Source organism: Taudactylus pleione, unplaced genomic scaffold (assembly GCF_031769625.1).
Source record: "Taudactylus pleione unplaced genomic scaffold, aTauple2 ptg000524l, whole genome shotgun sequence".
Lineage (NCBI taxonomy): Eukaryota > Metazoa > Chordata > Amphibia > Anura > Myobatrachidae > Taudactylus > Taudactylus pleione.
The window spans coordinates 5,373,708-5,399,735 of NW_028284926.1; the positions used below are offsets into that span (position 1 = coordinate 5,373,708).

Genomic DNA, 26,028 nt, shown 5'->3' on the forward strand with positions numbered 1-26,028 from the left:
CCTGTGTATACAGTGTCACCTATGCAGTAATGATCCTGTGTATACAGTGTCACCTATGCTGTAATGATCCTGTGTATACAGTGTCACCTATACAGTAATGATCCTGTGTATACAGTGTCACCTATGCAGTAATGATCCTGTGTATACAGTGCCACCTATGCAGTAATGATCCTGTGTATACAGTGCCACCTATGCAGTAATGGTCCTGTGTATTCAGTGCCACCTATGCAGTAAGTCATCCTGTGTATACAGTGTCACCTATACAGTAATGATCCTGTGTATACAGTGCCACCTATGCAGTAAGTCATCCTGTGTATACAGTGCCACCTATGCTGTAATGATCCTGTGTATACAGTGCCACCTATGCTGTAATGATCCTGTGTATACGGTGCCACCTATGCAGTAATGATCCTGTGTATACAGTGCCACCTATACAGTAATGATCCTGTGTATTGAGTGCCACCTATGCAGTAATGATCCTGTGTATACAGTGCCACCTATACAGTAATGATCCTGTGTATACAGTGCCACCTATGCAGTAATGATCCTGTGTATACAGTGCCACCTGTGCAGTAATGATCCTGTGTATACAGTGCCACCTATGCAGTAATGATCCTGTGTATACAGTGTCACCTATGCAGTAATGATCCTGTGTATACAGTGCCACCTATGCAGTAAGACATACTGTGTATACAGTGCCACCTATGCAGTAATGAACCTGTGTATACAGTGCCACCTATGCAGTAATGATCCTGTGTATACAGTGTCACCTATACAGTAATGATCCTGTGTATACAGTGTGACCTATGCCGTAAGTCGTCCTGTGTATATAGTGCCATCTATGCAGTAATGATCCTGTGTATACAGTGCCACCTATGCAGTAATGATCGTGTGTATACAGTGTCACCTATACAGTAATGATCCTGTGTATACAGTGCCAGCTATACAGTAATGATCCTGTGTATACAGTGCCACCTATGCAGTAATGATCCTGTGTATACAGTGCCACCTATACAGTAATGATCCAGTGTATACAGTGCCACCTATGCAGTAATGATCCTGTGTATACAGTGCCACCTATGCAGTAATGATCCTGTGTATACAGTGCCATCTATGCAGTAATGATCCTGTGTATACAGTGCCACCTTGCCACCTATACAGTAATGATCCTGTGTATACAGTGCCGTCTATGCTGTAATGATCCTGTGTATACAGTGTCACCTATGCAGTAATGATCCTGTGTATACAGTGTCACCTATGCAGTAATGATCCTGTGTATACAGTGCCACCTATACAGTAATAATCCTGTGTATACAGTGCCATCTATGCAGTAATGATCCTGTGTATAGTGTCACCTATACAGTAATGATCCTGTGTATACTGTGCCATCTATGCAGTAATGATCCTGTGTATACAGTGCCACCTATGCAGTAATGATCCTGTGTATACAGTGCCACCTATGCAGTAATGATCCTGTGTATACAGTGCCACCTATACAGTAATGATCCAGTGTATACAGTGCCACCTATGCAGTAATGATCCTGTGTATACAGTGCCACCTATGCAGTAATGATCCTGTGTATACAGTGTCACCTATGCAGTAATGATCCTGTGTATACAGTGCCACCTATGCAGTAATGATCCTGTGTATACAGTGCCACCTATACAGTAATGATCCTGTGTATACAGTGTCACCTATACAGTAATGATCCTGTGTATACAGTGCCACCTATACAGTAATGATCCTGTGTATACAGTGCCACCTATGCAGTAATGATCCTGTGTATACAGTGCCATCTATGCAGTAATGATCCTGTGTATACAGTGACACCTATGCAGTAATGATCCTGTGTATACAGTGCCATCTATACAGTAATGATCCTGTGTATACAGTGCCACCTATGCAGTAATGATCCTGTGTATACAGTGTCATCTATGCAGTAATGATCCTGTGTATACAGTGTCACCTATATAGTAATGATCCTGTGTATACAGTAATGATCCTGTGTATACAGTAATGAACCTGTGTATACAGTAATGATCCTGTGTATACAGTAATGAACCTGTGTATACAGTAATGATCCTGTGTATACAGTAATGATCCTGTGTATGCAGTAATGATCCTGTGTATGCAGTAATGATCCTGTGTATGCAGTAATGATCCTGTGTATGCAGTAATGATCCTGTGTATGCAGTAATGATCCTGTGTATGCAGTAATGATCCTGTGTATGCAGTAATGATCCTGTGTATGCAGTAATGATCCTGTGTATGCAGTAATGATCCTGTGTATTCAGTAATGATCCTGTGTATACAGTAATGATCCTGTGTATTCAGTAATGATCCTGTGTATACAGTAATGATCCTGTGTATACAGTAATAATCCTGTGTATACAGTAATGATCCTGTGTATACAGTGTCACCTATACAGTAATGATCCTGTGTATGCAGTAATGATCCTGTGTATACAGTAATGATTCTGTGTATACAGTGTCACCTATACAGTAATGATCCTGTGTATACAGTAATGAACCTGTGTATACAGTAATGATCCTGTGTATACAGTAATGATCCTGTGTATACAGTAATAATCCTGTGTATACAGTAATAATCCTGTGTATACAGTAATAATCCTGTGTATACAGTAATGATCCTGTGTATACAGTAATGATCCTGTGTATACAGTAATGATCCTGTGTATACAGTAATGATCCTGTGTATACAGTAATGATCCTGTGTATGCTGTAATGATCCTGTGTATAGGTCTATATTGTGGTGCTGTTTCCCCTGTATTATAGCATGCTGTAATGGTAATAGCCATCTGATAGTCTAATGGAAATATTTAAGTAATGTGGGCCTGATTCACTACGGATCGTTATTCTGCTTATACGCACGCAGCGCAGTTGCTAATATCAGCGGTGATATGTAAATGTTTGTATTTACATTGCGATCGCAGCCTGACATAAGGACGCCCACTTCCCCTCACTCACATCCGTATACTAGGGGAACATAGCACAACAATCGGTAACATCGGACCCATAGGCACACTTGCACAAGCCCTGACCTTACTCAGAAATTGCTACCAGCCACGCTATCAGTGCTACGGCTGCTTATGACCACGCAGTGGATAATTTATGCACGCCACTGCAACGGCATTGGAACTCACTGGCACGCCTGTGTTCGCCCAACCACTCCCCGTCATCACCCACAAAGGCACTTCCTGTCATTCACTCTGCTCTGGGTCTGCGTAGCCTCTGCAATCGCACTTCTGTTTGTAATTGCTACTTCGCGCATGTGCAGATCGCAACAACCGACCGATTGCGCGCGTCTTTGCAACTGCGATCCTACATGAATTAGGCCCCGTGACAGAATGGTAAGGTGCTTATTATATGCTTCCACACATCTCAGTAATACAGCTGTACAGTAACCCCCGAACTGACGGTGTGCCTGTGTCTGCATTAATGCAGACAAACCATAAAGCATGCGTAGCTGCATTGTCATCATTTCTGTATTTACTTATTTAAAATCTGACCGATCCTCTATTTGCCTGGGTGCACACACATTTTGTCTTTTTTTCTTGCTAAGTACTGACTTAAATGTCCACCCTCACGCCCGGTTTAACAGGAACAGCACAGAACATCCCAAAAGTAGACTCCAGCTTCCCGTGCTTCAGAAAGGCACAAGAAGCATTCGGAGTGTGTGTGACAGCGAGTGCAGTGTGGGGTCTGTGTCCACTAGATGGCGCCAGGTTACCAACAATTCTTTTCCTCTCTTTTAGACTCATTGTTTCTTGATACAATTGTGAGATCTGGATCTGGACCCTGCCTAGGAGACACTGAGGCCATGATTCGGGAGCAGGAGGTGTCCGAGTCAGAGGCCCAGGAGCTAAGGAAGGTAATGCTGCAGATACGTCTCTGTATGTTACATAGTCAGACATTCATCAGATAACGCTCATAAATAAAAAGTAACAGTGTAACAACAGCCTGAGAATGGCTGTAGGAGTCCAAAACGACTGTATTTCCTCATCCCCATCACTCTTTCCATCCCCTCGTCTCCCCTCACCCCTCTCTCACTCTTCCTCTCTCCCCCTATTCCCCTCCCTTTTTCTCCCATCGTTTCCTCCTCCCTCTCTCATCCTCGTCCCTTTTTCTCTCCCCTATCCCTATGTCCCTCCCTTTATACTGTACCTATCCCTCCCGCTCTTCCTCTCTCTCTCCCCTAAGCCCCCCCGCTCTCTCTCTTCCCCCCGCCCTGATGAGTTTAGGAAGGACAGTAAAGGAGTAAGACAGGAGGACGGTAGCCAGAGTGCAGGAGATTATGGAGATCACCTGAGATGAGGCCATGCGCTGGAAGTATTTTGACAATAGGAAATCATGACGGATAAAAATGACACATTTTAGCAACCACATTTATATAAAACATATAGTGTTAAAAGTGACGCCTGTTCGTCATACTGATATAATCACTGTTCCACCACCAGCAATCCCAAGATCACTATTGGGCTAGACATAAGGAAATGTCACACGTTCAGAGTGGATTTGGGAAATCTCAGACATACAGAGTGGATTTGGGAAATCTCAGACATACAGAGTGGATTTGGGAGGGCTCAGGCATGCAGAGTGGATTTGGGAGGGCTCAGGCATGCAGAGTGGATTTGGGAGGGCTCAGGCATGCAGAGTGGATTTGGGAGGACTCAGGCATGCAGACTGGATTTGGGAGGGCTCAGGCATGAGAGTGGATTTGGGAGGTCTCAGGCATGCAGAGTGGATTTGGGAGGCCTCAGGCATGCAGAGTGGATTTGGGAGGGCTCAGGCATGCAGAATGGATTTGGGAGGGCTCTGGCATGCAGAGTGGATTTGGGATGGCTCAGGCATGCAGAGTGGATTTGGGATGGCTCAGGCATGCAGACTGGAATTGGGATGGCTCAGGCATGCAGAGTGGATTTGGGAGGCCTCAGGCATGCAGAGTGGATTTGGGAGGCCTCAGGCATGCAGAGTGGATTTGGGAGGCCTCAGGCATGCAGAGTGGATTTGGGAGGGCTCAGGCATGCAGAGTGGATTTGGGAGGGCTCAGGCATGCAGAGTGGATTTGGGAGGGCTCAGGCATGCAGAATGGATTTGGGAGGGCTCAGGCATGCAGAGTGGATTTGGGAGGGCTCAGGCATGCAGAGTGGATTTGGGAGGGCTCAGGCATGCAGAGTGGATTTAGGGTGGCTCAGGCATGCAGAGTGGATTTAGGGTGGCTCAGGCATGCAGAGTGGATTTGGGATGGCTCAGGCATGCAGAGTGGATTTGGGATGGCTCAGGCATGCAGAGTGGATTTGGGATGGCTCAGGCATGCAGAGTGGATTTAGAGTGGCTCAGGTATGCAGAGTGGATTTAGGGTGGCTCAGGTATGCAGAGTGGATTTAGGGTGGCTCAGGTATGCAGAGTGGATTTAGGGTGGCTCAGGTATGCAGAGTGGATTTGGGATGGCTCAGGCATGCAGAGTGGATTTGGGATGGCTCAGGCATGCAGAGTGGATTTAGGGTGGCTCAGGCATGCAGAGTGGATTTAGGGTGGCTCAGGCATTCATTTAGAGATTACCAAATGATCATTTGAGATATTTAACTGATCCTGTTCAGTTATGATCGGTGTAATACGTTTAGCAAGGTGTTGCCTATATATAGATTGTACAAGTAGAGTACAGGTCCCAGTGCAGAGCCTTGTGTGCACCAGCAGAACACGGGAGTAGCAGAGATATATACATTGTACAAGTAGAGTATGGGTCCCTGTGCAGAGCCTTGTGTATACACCAGCAGAACACGGGAGTAGCAGAGATATATAGATTGTACAAGTAGAGCATAGGTCCCAGTGCAGAGCCTTGTGTACACACCAGCAGAACACGGGAGTAGCAGAGATATATATATATTGTACAAGTAGAGTATAGGTCCCAGTGCAGAGCCTTGTGTATACACCAGCAGAACACGGGAGTAGCAGAGATATATAGATTGTACAAGTAGAGTATAGGTCCCAGTGCAGAGCCTTGTGTACACACCAACAGAACATGGGAGTAGCAGAGATATATATATATTGTACAAGTAGAGTATAGGTCCCAGTGCAGAGCCTTGTGTATACACCAGCAGAACACGGGAGTAGCAGAGATATATAGATTGTACAAGTAGAGTATAGGTCCCAGTGCAGAGCCTTGTGTATACACCAGCAGAACACGGGAGTAGCAGAGATATATAGATTGTACAAGTAGAGTATAGGTCCCAGTGCAGAGCTTTGTGTACACACCAGCAGAACACGGGAGTAGCAGAGATATATAGATTGTACAAGTAGAGTATAGGTCCCAGTGCAGAGCCTTGTGTACACCAACAGAACATGGGAGTAGCAGAGATATATATATATATTGTACAAGTAGAGTATAGGTCCCAGTGCAGAGCCTTGTGTACACCAACAGAACATGGGAGTAGCAGAGATATATATATATATATATATTGTACAAGTAGAGTATAGTTCTCAGTGCAGAGCCTTGTGTACACCAGCAGAACATGGGAGTAGCAGAGATATATATATATATATTGTACAAGTAGAGTATAGGTCCCAGTGCAGAGCCTTGTGTACACCAACAGAACATGGGAGTAGCAGAGATATATATATATATTGTACAAGTAGAGTATAGGTCTCAGTGCAGAGCCTTGTGTACACACCAGCAGAACACGGGAGCAGCAGATAGAAAGAGTATCCAGAGGGATAGGAAGAGATCCATTCAGAATAGCTCAGTCTCCAATGCCCAAAGAGTATAATGTGTTAGTGAGGAAAGAACAATGGGCAGCTACAGATCACAGGAGCCCCATCTTCAGGAGCCAGCGATGCCATCTCAGTCCATCTCTGACCCCACTGCTGGGAAATATAATCTGTGGCACGCCACTGGGGGGGTTCTAACATTAACGTTTGTTTGGAAAGTAAAATATTTAGTATACTGAATGTGAACTTGGTATTACTGTGCAATGTGTGATTCTACTGCAGTATTGCTTACTGGGTGTCCTGGGCATTTACTGGGCACCGCTCAGAGGTATTTTTCTATTGTCCATTTGTTACCCAAGATGTATCCAGCGCTCTTATCCATTCACTCATCATCTCCCACCTCGCATACTGCAACCTTATCCTATCCAGCATTTCCCTTCCCCATATATCCCCGCTGTGATCTCTCCTACATGCCTCAGCAAGACATACCTACTGCAGTACAAAGGACTCATCCTTCCCTACAGTAAGATTAGGGAATCCAGTGCTTACACTTGGGCGCAGGTGAACCCTGGAACGAGATATGTCCTTGCTAACAATAGTCATTGTCTGTCTATATGTTGATTATAAATATTTTCCAACCATGTGATGGATGATTATAATTCATTTATTATTCCAAAAGGATGCGTAACACTTCATAAGCGGTATCCTGCGTTGTAACGTGATTACTTTAAAATGTAAAATACCATTTCTGAAGGGTTATTTATTATGTACACAAATATAGGCAATTACTGTTCCTAACGAAGGACTTGTCTTCTCCCCCGTTCACCTGCGCCCAAGAGTAACCACATTGCTGCGTACTGGTTGTAATAAATACGATCCCTAGCCCCCAATCCTTAGAAGCCTGGAAATCAGGAATGACATTAATTACGTGGAAGCAATTTCTGGTTTTCTGACTTTCTCTGAGCTGCTGGTAAACTGAAGGTTCCGTGCAGTAACGGCTTTGTGGGTGTATCCGGGAAGGACCGTGACCACATTGGTTATTAAGAGGTTGGCAGCGCTGACAGTTTGTATATTTGTGGAGTGGTTCATTTTCCCCCCTGCTCTGAGTATCACGTGTCCCCATCGCTCAGCAGCTGGATGGGGAGAGAGGCCAACGAGGACTCTCTGCGTGGATGGAAGTTGCTGAATCGCGCAGATCGCATTACTCCCAGTGTCACTGGGCCGTATTCAGGGGTGGACGCAAAGCCCGTTGTGACTGCGATTCTGTACTCAGCGGTTGTAAGAAAATACAGTATGCAAAAGTTGCAGCCGCTGGGATTGGTATTGAGAAATCCATTAGCAGCATCTCAAGTCCGCCCCTTGCGTACAAAGTCGCATCATCGGTCGCACCTTAGGATTTCTGAGTAACCCTATAGTTGCTCAGAATGTCCGTCGCAATTATGACGCTATAGTCTTAACCACTGCTTACAGATTTGCAGTTGCAAGACCGATAGTAGCGGTGAGTAGCAAGACCTATAGTAGCGGTGAGTAGCAAGACCTATAGTAGCGAAGAGTAGCAAGACCGATAGTAGCGGTGAGTAGCAAGACCGATAGTAGCGGTGAGTAGCAAGACCTATAGTAGCGGTGAGTAGCAAGACCGATAGTAGCAGTGAGTAGCAAGACCTATAGTAACGGTGAGTAGCAAGACTGATAGTAGCGGTGATTAGCAAGACCGATAGTAGCGGTGATTAGCAAGACCGATAGTAGCAATGAGTAGCAAGACCTATAGTAACGGTGAGTAGCAAGACCTATAGTAGCGGTGATTAGCAAGACCGATAGTAGCGGTGAGTAGCAAGACCTATAGTAACGGTGAGTAGCAAGACCTATAGTAGCGGTGAGTAGCAAGACCTATAGTAGCGGTGATTAGCAAGACCGATAGTAGCGGTGATTAGCAAGACCTATAGTAGCGATGAGTAGCAAGATCTATAGTAGCGATGAGTAGCAAGACCTATAGTAGCAGTGAGTAGCAAGACCGATAGTAACGGTGAGTAGCAAGACCGATAGTAGCGATGAGTAGCAAGACCGATAGTATCAGCTGCCCGGCACATGGACAGGCTGCCTCCCAAGCGTTATTTAGATGAAGTCCCCAAACTGGAAGATTCTCGTTGAACTTCATGTACTATTGGGTGAGCCAGCTTGTTGGCGGCCAACACAAAGGCAACTGCCTGGGCCTCTGGTTCTCTGTTCTGGAGGGGATGCGGTCGAGATGCCGACGGTCTAAATGCCGACCGTCAACATCCCGACTGTCTAATTCCGGCAAGTGTCTAATGACCGGCTTCGACATCCTGACGCCTGTCATTAGACCTACGCCGGGAGCCCGACACCCGGCTTACCCATCGAAGGTAAGTTGGGCGCGGACAGCCGCGGGGAGGGGAGGGTTAGGTTAGGGGCTCCCGGGGGGCACTTAGGGTTAGGCACCTCTGGGGGGAGGTTAGGGTTAGGCACCCCCTGAGAGACTTAAGGTTAGGCTGCGGAGAAGGGGGAGTTAGGTTTAGGCACTTAGAGGAGGGTTAGGGTTAGGCACTTAGAGGAGGGTTAGGGTTAGGCACTTAGAGGAGGGTTAGGGTTAGGCACTTAGAGGGGGGTTAGGGTTAGGCACTTAGAGGAGGGTTAGGGTTAGGCACTTAGAGGGGGGTTAGGGTTAGGCACTTTTGGGGGAGTTTAGGGGTGGAGGTTAGGTTAATAACCTGCCGGACTTCTGCTGTCGGGATTCGTACTGATTCCGTTCTGGAGCATTGTGAAATATTTGGTGCTTCCATCACAAAAGTGATTAAACCGCATAGCACTCACACAAAATTCTGTATAATACATGAGAACAGGAGGTAGATGGATAGTGGGGGCACGTGAGACAGGAGGTGGAGAGGACCATGCCTATACAGGCCACATGGTAGGGGGAGGGGCTGGTGGGAAACAGTAGGGGATAGAAGAAACGTGGTGGGCGGAAAAAGTAGGGCGTGTTGACATTGGGGTCTAGGAGGGTATAGGGTTAACCAGCATGATTAAGTGGGTTCCTAAATGTTTCACAGTTCCACATCGGCCTATCAGATATTTGCTTTTTCATGCTGTTCCCCCATCTCCTTCCTGATTCATTCTCAGATGTGCTTGTCACAGCTTGTGATAGGTTTTACCATCAACCATCGAAGATTAGAAACCATCAATGGCTTGGTGGTAACTGGTTTGATCATTGTTGGGAGGCCACTGCTGGTGTACATCATTGGCAGAATCCCGATGGCTAATGGCAGCCGTGGTCTGCGTATGCATGAAGTTAAACCATCAATGGCTCATCCATGGATAGTTTCTAACCGATGGTTTAAAACCATCAACCATCGAAGGCAGTGGACGACCCTAGCATGTGACCATGGTTTATATCGCATTGCATTGCCTGCTGACCTGTTCGTACACAGTGGTCTCCCCTGCCCTTGATTACATGCATTGCTTTACAGAGATTAACAGTAATGTGCAGCCTTTTGAAAGATAGGAAGTCCGGCCCCGGGGCTGTCAATCACATCACTATACTGATCAAATGTAACATCTGATTGGCTGCTGTGGGTTACGTACCGTCTGTGCCTTTCTTTTTGCAGCCTTTTCAGTAGTATTACCAATAATGAAATGAGTGTTCTTATAAATGCATTGAGGAATCGAAAACAGTTTTACAAAGGGACCGTTGTGAGTTCTCGTGGACCCGAAACAAGGCGTTCAGTGGTGGTTTGGGCTGGATTCCCTCAGTATTGTGGATACTGACCCCCCCCCCCCCGCTCGGTGTCTGAGGTCTGTGGGCTGACATTGTAGAAGTAGGTGTAGCAGAGATTGTGACCGTGTTTGTGCAGCGTTGTGGTTTCTGGGGTACAGACTGGAAGCTTCTGCTATGTATCCATCAACCACTCGGTACATTTAATACATCAAATTAACAAACTGTTCTTCCGTCCTATCAAATAGACGTCGTCTCTCTTTTTTCTCGTCATTAACTCCTAAAGAGTGGAAACTGAGACCGTAATACACATTCTTCACACTTCTTGCACTAGAGATTTGATCTAAAAACAAAATAAGAATGTTGGAATGAATAAATGGTTCTAATGTTTAACATTAATCAGGTTTATACAGCACATAACAATCTAATATCAGGGGACAGGATGAGGCAGTTTTCAGGGGCCGGACAGACACATTTAGTGCATGGGGGGCAAACTATTTGGTGCAGAAAATAAATTCCCTCCCTCTATGCCACCTTAGGAGACTGGCGCAACTGAGCGACTGCTAATAGCGCTGCGAGCTCCAGCCGCCCCCTTTACGTATGTCGGGTGCTGTGAGTCGCGGGCGCTCATGTTTTCACGTCTTACAGCTAGGCGTGATCGTGTAATTGTTCAAGGAGAGAGAGACACACACAGACATACAAGCAGCACATATCTGATTGATCAGCGCAGTCTCCTGGTGCGTCCGCATCACATTGCGGTTTAGACAAATTTTCGCCATAAAAATACGGCTGGCGCGCCGAGAGGGGCTGTTTGGGGATGCAGTCAGGATGCTGACGGTCGCAATGCCGACTGCTGGCTTCCCGACTGTCTAATCCCGGCAAGGTACTAATGACAGGCGGCATACCGATCGAAGGTAAGCCAGGCTCGGACAGCTGTGGGGGGGAGGGTTAGGTATGGGGCTCCCGGGCACCCCCATGGGAGGGTTAGGGCTAGGAGAGGGGAAGGGGTGGTTAGGGTTAGGCACCCCCCCGGGAGACTTAGGTTTAGGCTGTGGGGAAGGAGGGGTTAGGTTTAGGCACTTGGGGTGGAGGTTAGGGTTAGGCACCCCTAAAGGAGGGTTAGGGGGTAGAATAGGGTTAGTTTTACTTACCTTTTTTAGCTTCGGGATCTTCACCCCTGCCGGGCTTCTGCTATCAGGATTTTAACCCTGCGGCCGGCGGTATATCATACTGTTTCCATTTGGCGCTACTGCAGCTTGGATGATTAATTGGGAGAAAAATAACACCTGCGGGGTGTAGACCAAGCTTTTAAGGGAAAACAGGGAAATGCCGATTTTTTGCTAAACTATTTAATTTCACAAAATATATATAATTAATTTTTGTCGGTGTGTGAAATTTTAATTTTATGCACTGCAAATTTCGCAGAAGCGACACATGCCGCAAGTTTAGTTTTGCGCAAAACGTGCCACTTCAGAGGCCTGTATCTATTTATATACGGGCCCAGGAGAATTTGAAAGAAACAAATGTAAAATACACGTTGCTTACTAATTAGCTAACTGAACGGGATGCGTGTGACAACGCTTCTGAATAGAATAATTACTGCGTCTATCGTGTTACTGTCGTCTCCAGCCCACTATGATCTGACATTTGGAAAAAGCTGATCCACCCCCCCCCCCCCCCCACCTCGCTGACATCTGGGATCCGGCAGAGAGACGTTCCTTAGTGGTTAGCAGAATTTGCGCTTTCCCTCAGCTAGACAGCCTGTCATCATTTTGGATTCAGAAATAGCCATTGCCCATTTCTCTGGGGTTTGGCCAGCCTTCAGACCCCAGAAATGCTCCTGGACATCTGCATGTGGCACTTGTTTGTGTTTGTTCCGGGATGGGAACATGACGCAGAGCCCCGCTGTGTCACATGCGTCTACGAGGGTCCTGAGTGCCCCGCGGCTCCTGGAAGCAAAGTCACTATATGAGCCCCGTATTCTCCCCATAAATACTCCTTACCATCTGGGGTGCTTTCCCTGCAGCACCTAGATCGATGACATGCTGAGCCTCCAACTGCTGTGGAACTAGAAGTCCCAGAATGCCTAAGCTTATTGTATTTAGCAAATTGTCTTTCATATATTGATTAAACCCTTTTTTTTAGGGGGAAATAGTTAAATGTTTCTATTCAATATTAAAGCAGCCATCCCGTAAAAAAGCAAGATGTTGTATTTTTACCATAACTGTTACTGATTTCTGATTCTGCGCAATGTCATGTGTGTTTCCTGGCTACCACAGTCACATGGCACAAGATGTTAGAAGCAGAGTGACTTTGGGGTGCCACTCTGAGCTCTGCTTGCTTTGCGTACTGTTAAACCCCTCCCCCATCTGCCTTCATATGACGTGGTAAGAGCTAAAGTTATCTTAGCCCTGTCGCAGTGACACTGTAACGTAGCATTGTGCATGCAGATACAGCCGCAGTCGCGCACAGAATATAGGCATGCCGCATATCATTTTACTCAGCAGAAGCTGCCTGTGTGCTCTATTCATCACCGCTTGGTGCGTTCGCAATCAGTCATACTATGGAAACTTGCACCAGATCCATGCAGGCAGATTCTCCATCAGGGCTTCCAATGTGAGCGATTCAGCGTTTGAGTTCAGCTGCACGCCCACGACACTCCCATAATGCGCCCATGCGATGGTACATCTCGCTGCATCTGGATAGCCACCGCCCAGGAACGCCCGGCACATTTCTGAGCCTTTATACACTCACACCTTGCGACGCGTGATCGTTGTGTGAATATTGGCAGAGCCTCCGAAACTCAGAATCACAACCAATATGAGCTAATGCTTTCCCACAGAGGTAATGTGCTGCCCCCTGGTGGCACAGCTGCACACTAATGAGTCCCAGGATCATAGGGCTTGATTCAGTACGGATCGCAGCTACTGATTACGCACGCAGTCTGACTGCGATAGTATGCTAATCCATTGCGATCACTATGCCATCACAGACTACATAAGGACGGCCACCTTACCTTACACACATCCGTAACGTACTACGAAACCATTGGTGCATTAGAGTAGAATCGGAGCCTCACGCACACTTGCTAACCTCATCGCACGCTATGAGTCCTCAGGCTGCGTATGGCATCGCAGTGGATCATTTATGCACACCCCTGCAACAGCACTGGGACGCCTGCGTTTCGCCGACCACCCCCCCGTCCCCACCCACAAACGCCACTTCCTGTCAGTCACTCCGCGATGGGTCTGCACATTCTCTCTGATCACAGTCCCGATCGCAGTGGCTAGAACACGCATTGCGCAGAACCCAACAATTGGCCGATTGCACGCGTAATGGCAGTTGCGATCCGTAGTTAATCAGGCCCTTAATGTCTCCTCTAGTTGTAATAGTCTCCTAGGGATGGTTTCCTATCTGAGCAGGAAAGCGTCTAGTAAGGTTGTGATAATGAATACGTCTCCTTTATAGGCAGCTAATCTGCTTCCTCCTTATCACATACAAATGACAGGCTCACTTCAGTGTTATTACTAATAGAATTCCTAGATGAAAGGCTGCAGGTTGGGGATTGCATTGTGCTGTAAATCATGTAGAAGGTCAGGCATATAGGTACAAAGCCAGCCAACATCAGGAGAAATAAGCGCTCTTACCGCCTACCGTATCTGATTAATATCTGTAATGAAGCCAGCGTCTGTCAGTGACTGGATGCCGGGGGGCAGCGGTCTCTCTGTTGTAGAGTGTCAGCCTTGATCCGAGTGAGAGGGCAGGTGGGGCGGTTATACAAAGCGGCGGTCTATGCACGTTACACCCGGCCATTAGCAGGACGTGTGGCCCCTCTGAAGTACACCGCGGCACATCTTACCTGAGCTATGTACTACGGTAGATGTTCATTGTAATATATATAATAAAATGTGTTGTGTCACCATATATGTGACATTATTGTTCTGTGTAGTGAGTCATGATGTGGAGAGTGGTATACTAACTGTTATCTCCCCCGTTACCTGTGACATTGTATTATTCTATATGGTTTGATATTATATGAAGAGTGGTATACTAACTGTTATCTCCCCTATTACCTGTGACATTGTATACCGTCACACCATATAGAATAATACAATCAGGAAACCGGCTGCCTTAATACCGGAAGCCGGCTTCCCGACTGTCATATCCCGGCGAGGGTGAAATGCCGGGCATCTAGATGTACAGTCAGGTCCATAAATATTGGGACATTGACAGAATTTACAGATTTTGGCCTCTATTCACCACCACAATGGTTTTGAAATGAAACATACAAGATGTGCTTTACCTGCAGACTTTCAGATTTAATTTGAGGGTAATTACATCCAAATCACGTGAACGGTGTAGGAATTACAACAGTTTCAATATGTGTCTCCCACTTTTTAAGGGGCCAAAAGTAATGGGACTATCAACTCAAAAGCTATTTCATGGACAGGTGTGGGCTATTCCCTCGTTATTTCATTATCAATTAAGCAGGTAAAAGGTCTGGAGTTGATTCTAGGTGTGACATTTGCATTTGGAATCATTTGCTGTCAACTCTCAATATGAGACCCAAAGAGCTGTCACTATCAGTGAAGCAAGCCATCATTAGGCTGAAAAATCAAAACAAACCCATCAGAGAGATAGCAAAAACATTAGGTGTGGCCAAATTAACTGTTTGGAACATTCTTAAAAAGAAAGAACGCACCGGAGAGCTCAGCAACACCAAAAGACCCGGAAGACCACGGAAAATAACTGTGGGTGGATGCCAAAAGAATTATTTCCCTGGTGAAGAAAAACCCCTTCACAACAGTTGGCCAAATCAAGAACACTCTCCATGAGGTAGATGTATATGTGTCAAAGTCAACAATCAAGAGAAGAATTCACAAGAGTGGATATAGAGGGTTCACCACACGATGCAAACCATTGGTGAGCCACAAAAACAGGAAGACCAGATTAGAGTTTGCCAAACAACATCTAAAAAAGCCATTACAGTTCTGGAACAACATCCTATTGACAGATTAGACAAAGATCAACTTGTACCAGAGTGATGGGAAGAGAAGGAAAGGAACTGCTCATGATCCAAAACATACCACCTCATCAGTGAAGCATGGTGGTGGTAGTGTCATGGCGTGGGCATGTATGGCTGCCAATGGAACTGGTTCCCTTGTATTTATTGATGATGTGACTGCTGACAAAAGCAGCAGAATGAATTCTGAAGTGTTTCGGGCAATATTATATGCTCATATTCAGTCAAATGCTTCAGAACTCATTGGATGGCGCTTCACGGTGCAGATGGACAATGACCTGAAGTATACTGCAAAAGCAACCAAAGAGTTTTGTAAGGCTAAAAAGTGGAATGTTATGCAATGGCCAAGTCAATCCCCTGACCTGAATCCGATTGAGCATGAATTTCACTTGTTGAAGACAAAACTGGAAGGAAAATGCCCCTAGAACAAGCAGCATCTGATGACCATTGCAGTAGAGGCCTGGCAGAGCATCACCAGGGATGAAACCCAGCGTCTGGTGATGTCTATGCGTTCCAGACTTCAGGCTGTAATTGCCTGCAAAGGATTTGCAACAAAGTATTAAAAAGTGAAAGTTAGATTTAGGATTGTTTAGTTTGTCCCATTACTTTTGGCCCCTTAAAAAGTGGAGGCACATATAGAAACCGTTGTAATTCCTACACCGTTCACCTGATTTGGATGTAATTACCCTCAAATTAAATCTGAAAGTCTGCAGTTAAATCACATCTTGTTTGTTTCATTTCAAAGCCATTGTGGTGGTGAATAGAGGCCAGAATATGACAATTCTGTCAATGTCCCAATATTTATGGACCTGACTGTAGATGCCTGTCATTTCCCCGACGCCGGGAGACCGGCGCCTAGCATCCCGATCGAAGGGATGCCGGGCGCCGCGAGCGGACAGCCGCGGGGGGTGGGTTAGGTTTAGGGCACCCGGGGGGGACTTAGGGTTAGGCACCCCCCCGGGAGGGTTAGGGTCAGGCTAGGGGGAGAGAGGGTTAGGGTTAGGTACCCCCGTGGGGGAGATTAGGGTTAGGCACCCCCTGGGGGACTTAGGTTTAGGCAGCGGGGAAGGGGAGGGTTAGGGTTAGGCACTTAGAGGGGGGGATTAGGGTTAGGCACTTGGGGGGGAGGTTAGGGTTGGGGAGTTAGGTTAGGTTAGTTTATACTTACCTTAGCGACGATCGGGATTTCCAGCGTTGTCGGGCTTCCGCTGCTGGGAACTCTGCTTTTGTCAGCCAGGCGCTGCCGGGAATCGAACCGCCGATTCCGGTGTGACACAGTTGGGATAGGGGTCCCTCTCTGGGGGTAGATGGACTCCCTCTTTACACACAGCATCCGTAGAAACCGGAGACAAGTCTGGGTATCTCGTTCAAACTGGTCGGTGCCAGTCTTTATTGTTGCACACACAAAAGTGTAAACAAAAGCATAAACATAAAACCTAGCCCGGCTGGGCACTAACTACACAGCAGATTCCCTTGCTAAACAGTGGTAGGGCCTACTGCCCTCACCATCAACAAAAGACGTGCACAGTACTTACAGGGATTGAACTAACTGTTTCTGAGCAGGTTCGACTGCCAGCTCCCCCAGGTATGAGACACTGCACCAAGAGATTACGCAGCTCTTATGAGCCAGTTCCAGGTGACACCACTAATTGGCCTGCTCCCAGGCCAAAAGGCCCAAAACCTGGAGTGGCCTGTGGATGGAGCGCTCCCTCTCCTCAAATCCACACCCCCAGGACCCAAATCGGCGTTTCTCTAAAGCCGACATTTCTAGTCTGTTTTTCCCAAACAGACTTCTCCTGCGGGTTTCAGAACACGTATGACAGGAACCTAGGACATACATAGAAGCCATTCCACACTTCTCCAGTGCTTCTATCACATATCCCCCCCCCTTTGTTTCGACCTGTGGGGTGGAACAACTGTAGTCCCCAAGCAATGGACACGTGACAAAGCATCTGCATTGGCCAGCTGGCTTCCTGGCCTGTGTTCTACCGTAAATTTAAAGGTTTGCAATGCCAAGAACCATCCCGTTATTCTCGCATTACTGTACTTGTTTCCTGACATCCACTTCAGAGGGGCATGGTCAGTAATCAATCTGAACTTTCTTCCCACCAAGTAGTACCTGAGAGTCTCTATCGCCCACTTTATTGCTAGTGCTTCTTTCTCAACCGTAGCACAGTTTCTTTCATGTACATTTAATTTCCGGCTTAAGAAGAAAATCGGGTGTTCTTCACCCTCTTTGCTTTGGGACAGGACTGCTCCGATGCCTACATCTGATGCATCGGTTTGTACAACAAACTCTCAAAATCAGGGGTCATCAGAACTGGTTGGGTACATAACGCTATTTTTAACTCCTGCAAAGCCTTCTCTGCTTCAGTACCCCATTCCACCATGACTTTCTGTTTGCCTTTGGTAAGGTCAGTCAGTGGGACTGCAATGGTGGCAAAATTGGGTATAAACCTCCTATAATACTCAGTGATCCCTAAGAAGGCTCTCATCTGCTTTTTATTCAGGGGTCGTGGCCAGTTTTGGATTGCCTCAATCTTATTGAGCTGTGACTTTATCAAAGCTCTGCCAATGGTGTACCCAAGATACTTTACTTCTTCCATCCCCATACAAAACTTTTTTGGGTTGGCTGTCAAACTTGCCTTATAGATGGAGTCCAACACTGCTTGTACTCTGGGCAGGTGAGACTGCCAATCAGGACTATGAATGACCACATCATCCAGATAAGCAGCAGCATACTGTCTATGGGGCCTTAGAATCATATCCATCATTCTTTGAAAGGTAGCAGGTGCCCCATGTAGCCCAAAGGGCAACATTTTGTATTGAAACAACCCCTCTGGTGCAGAAAAAGCTGTCTTTTCTTTTGCGTTCTTAGTTAACGGCACTTGCCAAGAGTAGTTAAATACCTGGCTGTCCCCAGCCTTTCAATTAGTTTGTCCACCCTAGGCATTGGGTAGGCATCGAACTTTGACACACTGTTCAATTTCCGGAAGTCATTGCAGAAACGCACACTCCCGTCGGGTTTTGGAATGAGCACAATAGGACTTGACCACTCACTATGTGATTCTTCAATTACACCCAACTCTAACATTTTTTTAATTTCCTTCGACACTGATTCTCTTTGGGCTTCTGTTAACCTATAGGGCTTTAGGTTAACCTTAACCCCTGGGTCAGTGATTATGTCATGTTTGATGACCGTGGTTTTCCCTGTTAGGTCAGAAAACAGCACAATATTTCTGATCAGAAATTCCTTAACTTCATGCTGTTGACTGGCTGACAGGGTTTTTGCCACTGTCACTTCGGGTACCATGGGCCCTAGGTTTACAGGAGGGGCTCGGATGGCTGACAGTGCTGCTCTATCCTTCCAGGGTTTTATAAGATTTACATGGTATATCTGTTCTGGCTTTGTTTTCCCCGGCTGGTAAACTTTATAATTGACCTGCCCCACATTTTGTAAGATTTCAAAGGGTCCTTCCATTTAGCCAAAAGTTTACTTTCTACTCTGGGAACCAACACCAACACTCTGTCCCCAGGAGCAAAGTTGTGTAAGCGAGCATTACAGTTGTACACCCTCTACTGTGCCTGCTGGGCCTGTTCCAAGTGCTCTCTTACTGTTGGTACCACAGCAGCAATTCTTTCTTGCATTTGAGAAACGTGCTCAATAACTGTTTTATACGGACTGGACTGCCCCTCCCATGTCTCTTTCGCAATGTCAAGTAATCCCCTTGGATGTCTCCCATACAATAAATCAAAAGGGGAAAACCCTGTGGAGGATTGGGGAACCTCTCTTATGGCCAACAGCAAATAAGGTAACAAGTAATCCCAGTCTCTACCATTTTGTCCACTACTTTCCTTAGCATGTGTTTTAAAGTTTTATTAAACCTCTCCACTAACCCATCGGTCTGGGGATGGTACTCAGAGATTCTTAATTGGTCAATTTTAAACAGGCGGCATAACTCTTTCATGATTTTTGACATAAATGGGGTACCTTGGTCAGTCAGGATCTCCTTAGGTATTCCCAACCTGCTAAAGACATGGACTAATTCTCTAGCAATGGTCTTGGTTGACGTATTGCATAATGGTATCGCTTCCGGGTACCTGGTAGCGTAATCCATTATCACCAGAATATATTGATGGCCCCGGGCAGATTTCATTAATGGCCCAACCAAATCCATAGCTATTCTTTCAAATGGAACTCAGGGGACTTTTGAAATGTGGCCTTGGAGCATGATACTGACATTCAGGGCAGGAGGCACAATAGTCAGATACCTCTTTATGGACCCCGGGCCAAAAAAACCTCTGAACAATTCGCTCAGTAGTATTCTCTACCCCTAGGTGGCCTGCCGTTATATGACCATGGGCCAGATCTAACACTCTTCTTCTGTATGCTTTGGGAACTATTAATTGTTCCACAATATCTTCCCCCTTCTTAGTCACCTGATACAACAAATCCTGATATACTGCCATGTGAGGATATGACAAAGGACTATCGGGGTCTATGGGTTTACCATTGATCATCTTGATATTCTCCCTGGCTTTTACCAGAGTAGGGTCATTTAACTGCTCCACTGCAAAGACCTCTCTTCTGATTTCTAAATCAGGCAGATGATCAACTGGCTCAACAACACTACCCACCTCAGTGGGAGGCACTTCATTTGGCGAGCCACCATCAAGCTCCTCATTCACTAGTTCGCCAATCATACTAGAAAAAGGGGAACATCTCTGTCTCTGCTACTACATCAGTAACCCTCTCAAACGAGTCAGGTTGATTTACCCCTGTGCAAAATCAGCTTTCCCACAACTTCAAGAAGTGAGCAAAGTCTCTCCCCAATATTGCATCATATATTAAGCCATGTACCAAACCCACAGAGACTATCACGGAACCACATGACGTCTCCATGCTCACTTCTGCAGTAACATAATAGCGAGTGTCCCCATGTATGCAGGTCACACCAACAGGTTTCCACTTACGCTTCAAGGGTTCACCAGCCTGGTTGGCCTGTCTCCAGGTTCCTCACCCTCAGTCTGAGGTACATTCCACTGCCCAGCACCCTTCTCCCCTGGAACAGTCTTACCAGTCTCGATGGGAGTTCGCCGCTGCGTCATCAGGGCTCGGTGGGGCAGACTCAACAGCTCCTCAGCCGCCACGTATCTCTCCACCAGTTCGACTAACTGGTCTGCGGATTTAAGGTCCACACGAGTCACCCACTTGCGCAGAGATGCGGGTAGTGATCGTAGATACCGGTCCATCACGACTCTTTCCACAATCTGTGGTCCTGTTAGTGTCTCAGGCTGCAGCCATTTTGTGATAAGATGGACGAGATCATGCTTCTGTGAGTGTGGACACTTTTCCATTTGGAACTCCCAGCGGTGGACTCGGGCGCGAACGAGTCCACCTCCAGACAGGAAAGGTGCCACCAGACTTCCCCATTGTTCCTTGGGCCAACTCTCCCTCTCTGCTGTTGTCTCAAATGCTGTGAGATATGCTTCCACATCATCGCCCGAAGTCATCTTCTTTAGGAAGTGACTGGCGCGTATGGAGCAAGCGGTGGTGGGAGGACCAGTGGGAGCATCACCAGACCAGGCTACTAGGTGTTGTACCATCTGCTTCAAGGCCTGGCTGTTTTCCGCTAAGGCCAGGCAGGTTTCCTCAGTGGTAATCTGTTGCTGCCTCTGGGCCCCCTCCAAGGACGTCAGTTGTACCTGGGTGGATTCCTGCTGAGCTTTGGTAGCTTTATGCTGAGCCCTGGTAGCTTCCTGCTTAGCCGCCGTAGCTTGGAGTAAGGCTTTAACGATGTCCTCAATGCTGCTTTTAAGTGTGGGCCGGAAGCAAAATCTGGCTTCTCTAAGCATCTGCGGGTGCCACCTCCAAGGACTTCAACGTTTATATCCACCCCCAAAAAATTGGTGTCTGTCACTTTAAATTTTAAACGTAGATTTTTTTTTCTGGCTGCATCTTCAGTGTGTATGCCCGCATTCTCCACCAAATGTGACACAGTTGGGATAGGGGTCCCTCTCCGGGGGTAGATGGACTCTCTCTCTACACATAACACCCTCAGGACCCAAACCGGCTATTCTCTAAAGCAGACATTTCTAGTCTGTTTTTTCCCAAACAGACTTCTCCTGGGGGTTTCAGATAACATATGACAGGAACCTAGAACATACATAGAAGCCATTGCACACTTCTCCAGTGCTTCTATCACAATGGTTAAATATTATATGGAGAGTGGTATACTAACTGTTATCTCCCCTGTTACCTGTGACATTGTATTATTCTATATGATTAGATATTATATGGACAGTGGTATACTAACTCACCTGTTATCTCCCCTGTTACCTGTGACGTTGTATTATTCTATATGGTTAGATATTATATAGAGAGTGGTATACTAAGTGTTATCTCCCCTGTTACCTGTGACATTGTATTATTCTATATGGTTAGATATTATATGGCGAGTGGTATACTAATTGTTATCTCCCCTGTTACCTGTGACATTGTATTATTCTATATGGTTAGATATTATATGGACAGTGGTATACTAACTCAAATATAACAAATAAGTTGAAATCTGGTGCAATAAACTGTGGCAGCCCAATCCTGTTCCTCTAAGCCTGCCCAATCATGTAAGATAATGACAGATATAGGTTTAGGGATAAGATCTAAGGCGATACAGGAATATACATCGAATAAAAGAAAGCAATATATTCAAACCAACAGGTTGTCAAGGCGACTTCTCCCTCATTTTCAGATCGACTACAATACGTGATATATGCAAAATAAACACAAAAAAAGGAAACATGTGAAGTACTACTAAAAATACACAGATGGATATATCCCCCTTGTGTTTAAGGAAGATGAAGGTGATTAAGATATTCCTTCAATCCAAAGTGTATATCGATCAGAAGAGAAAAGGACCCCACCACCACTAATTCTATGGATAGGCGTACCATAAACTCACTTAAGGAGTGTGTGGGAAATGTGTGTAAAGGTTTCTTTGCATATATTTCACCATGTAGCACTAAAGGGCTTAATAAGAGAGCGTACCCCAACTCACGTAAATAGCGATTGGGATCCACATGTAAAGGTACAGTATCTCCAAAATAAAAGTCCAGGTCTCTGTGATTGTCCTATGGCTGCCCACAGTTCTCAGCATCAACGCCGTTTCGATCCTCAGTGGATCTTGATAAAGGGTTATTCTGTATAGTTATATACAGCCATGGCCAAAAGTTTTGACACAAGTATCGGTTTTCACAAAGTTTTCTGCTTCAGTGTTTTTAGACCTTTTTGTCAGATGTTACTATGGTATACAGAAGTAACATTACAAGCATTTCATAAGTGTCAAAGGCTTTTATTGACAATTACATTAAGCATACGTAAAGATTCAATATTTGCAGTGTTGACCCTTCTTTTTCAAGACCTCTGCAATTCAAATCAACTTCCGGGCCACATACTGACTGATGGCCGCCCATTCTTGCCTAATCAATGCTTGGAGTTTGTCAGAATTTGTGGGGTTTTGTTTGTGCATCCGCCACTTGAGGATTGACCAAAAGTTCTCAATGGGATTAAGGTCTGGGGAGTTTCCTGGCCATGGACCCAAAATTTTTGTTTTATTCCCCGAGCCACTTAGTTATCACTGTTGCCTTATGGAAAGGTGCTCCATCATGCTGGAAAAGGCATTGTTCATCACCAAACTGTTCTTTGATGTTTGGGAGAAGTTGCTCTTGGAGGATGTTTTGGTACCATTCTTTATTCATGGCTGTGTTCTTAGGTAAAATTGTGAGTGAGCCCAATCCCTTGGTTGAGAAGCAATCCCACACATGGTCTCAGGATACTTTACTGTTGCCATGACACAGGACTGATGGTAGCGCTCACCTTTCTTTCTCTGGGAAAGCGTTTTTCCAGATGCCCCAAACTATCTGAAAGGGGATTCATCAGAGAAAATAACTTTACCCCAGTCCTTAGCAGTCCAATCCCTGTACCTTTTGCAGAATATCAGTCTGTCCCTGATGTTTTTCCTGGAGAGAAGTGGCTTCTTTGCTGCCCTTCTTGACCCCAGGCCATCCTCCAAAAGTCTTTGCCTCACTGTGCGTAAAGATGCACTCACACCTGCCTGCTGCCATTCCTGAGCAAGCTCTGCACTGGTGGTGCCCCGATCCCGCAGTCGAATCAACTTTAGGAGGCGGTCCTGGGGCTTGCTGGACGTTCTTGGGCGCCCTGAAGCCTACTTCACAACTATTGAACCTCTCTCCTTGAAGTTCTTGATGATCAGATAAATGGTTGATTTAGCAGCAATATCCCTGCCTGTGAAGCCCTTTTTGTGCAAAGCAATGATGACTGCACGTGTTTCCTTGCAGATAACCATGGTTAACAGAGGAAGAACAATGATTTCAAGCTCCACCCTCCTTTTTAAAGCCTCCAGTCTGTTGTTCTAATTCAGTCAGCATGACAGAGTGATCTCCAGCCTTGTCAACATTCTCACCTGTGTTATCGAGAGAATCACTGACATGATGTCAGCTGGTCCTTTTGTGGCAGGGCTGAAATATTGTCTTTGGGATTAAGGAGCTCATTCAGACCCGCTTGCTAAGATGCATACTCTCGCTGCTGCCGATGGTGTGCAGTGTGCATGCATCACAGTGCGTATGCGCATACCGTAGCGAAAGTTCACAATGCATTCGCTCACTGCGCATAGACAGCCCAGCAGAGTGAGTGACAGGGGAAGCCGTTTGTAGGTGGTAACAGGGGCTGGCCATTATAAATGGGGGAGTGGAGGTGCAAACGCAGGCGTGACTGAGCATCTCAGTGGCGTGTTAGAGGTGCGCATAATTATAAGGCAGCATCATAGTACACGTCACCTGGCTTGTTATTACACTGAAGTGCTCGCAGTGCTTGTGGCAGGGTATGGTCAATCTCAAGCGCTGTGATAGCATCCGATGTACTAATGGTTGCATACACTTCCTGGACATGACTTGCACAAGTGGGCGTATTAAGACAGGCTGGTGGGTGTCTGCATACATTATGTGATCGCTCTCTAAGAAATACTGGGCATGCTAATGCATTGCTGTCCGGTACCACCTCCTACGCAATTTGCATACACATCATGTGAGCGATCGCATCTAGCGAGCCGCTCTGAATCAGCCCTAAGTTCATTGTCATGGCAAAGAGGGACTTTGCAATTAATTGCAGTTCATCTGATCACTCTTCATTACATTCTGGAGTATACGCAAATTGCCACCATAAACACTGAAGCAGCAGACTTTGTGAAAACCATTCTCAAAACTTTTGGCCATGGCTGTACAAAAGCTGCATACACACGTAAAGATTTTCTGTCCAACCATCCAACTAGTTGATTGGTTGGAATGAAAATCTGGTAATGTATGGGAGTAACTGACAATCAGCAATTTGCTCCTAAACGCCAGAACACAGATGAAAATGGTCGTCAGACAAGTTTGTTAAATGTTTGATCTAAACAATTTGTTCAAACAACAGTTTTTGTCCATTTTCCGGCATTTGGGAGCAAATTGCTGATTGTCATTTGCTTTCATACGTTACCAGATTTTCATTCCAACCAATCAAATAGTTGTATGCAGTATAAGATTCTATCTCAATTTATCTGTTGTCTAACCCAGTGGTTCTCAAACTCGGTCCTCAGGACCCCCACACAGTCCACTTTTTGCAGGTCACCCAGCAGGTGCACAGGTGTATTCATTACTCACTGACACATTTTAAAAGATCCACAGGTGCAGTTAACTATTTCACTAGTAATTATGTGAGGAGACCTGCAAAACATTCACTGTTTGGGGCCCTGAGGACCGAGTTTGAGAACCTGTGCTCTAACCTAAAAGGTGCATACACACACAACGATTGAGTTAATGAACGATTTTAGTAAACTATTTTCTACCTTGAAAAAATGAACTAAAATCGTTTACTAAAGTTATTCATTTACTATGTTCATTTAAATGTAATGAACGATTTTTATGAACTACAAACGATTTTTGCATATTAACTTAATGAAAATCGTTGAGTGGACAAGTCTGACTGAACTACAAACGTGAACGCGCATGAACAGTAATCGTTCATCGTTTGACTAAGAAAGTGAATGATTTTTTCAAACGATTATCGTTAAACGATAATCATTAAAAAAATAGTTGTGTGTGTATGCACCTTATGTGGCATATTCTGTGGAGAGTGACTGCCATGTCACAGTATAGTTTGGCCATAGAAAGCAACTTCATACATTTTTAAGCAAAAAACCATTTCACGAACAATCATTGTAAGAGTTGTACTTACAGAACAATCTAAAGCTGGGTACAGTCATACATCAGATCCGATTTTACTGTTGATTACACTTGTGAAGTTCCGATCACAGTGCCGATTAATCCGTACACACCTTTACAATCTAACTTCCGATCCTCATTTTTGAAAACCATCTACTTGAAATATTGTAACTCCGTACACACTGCTGGAGGGACATCGGCAGAAGCATCGGATAAAATGATAGTTAAGTGCGTATACACTTCACATTTTGGGCCAAATGTAGTAGGGTTC

At 45.7% G+C, this 26,028-nt stretch overlaps 1 protein-coding gene across 1 annotated transcript in view; it reads left to right on the forward strand.

The window, feature by feature from the left end:
- The window catches only part of SNAP47 (synaptosome associated protein 47), a 116,435-nt gene that overhangs the window by 79,380 nt on the left and 11,027 nt on the right, over positions 1-26,028 (forward strand). Inside the window, 1 exon segment of the mRNA XM_088450800.1 lies at positions 3,777-3,892. Coding sequence (XP_088306926.1) covers positions 3,777-3,892 — 116 coding nt within the window.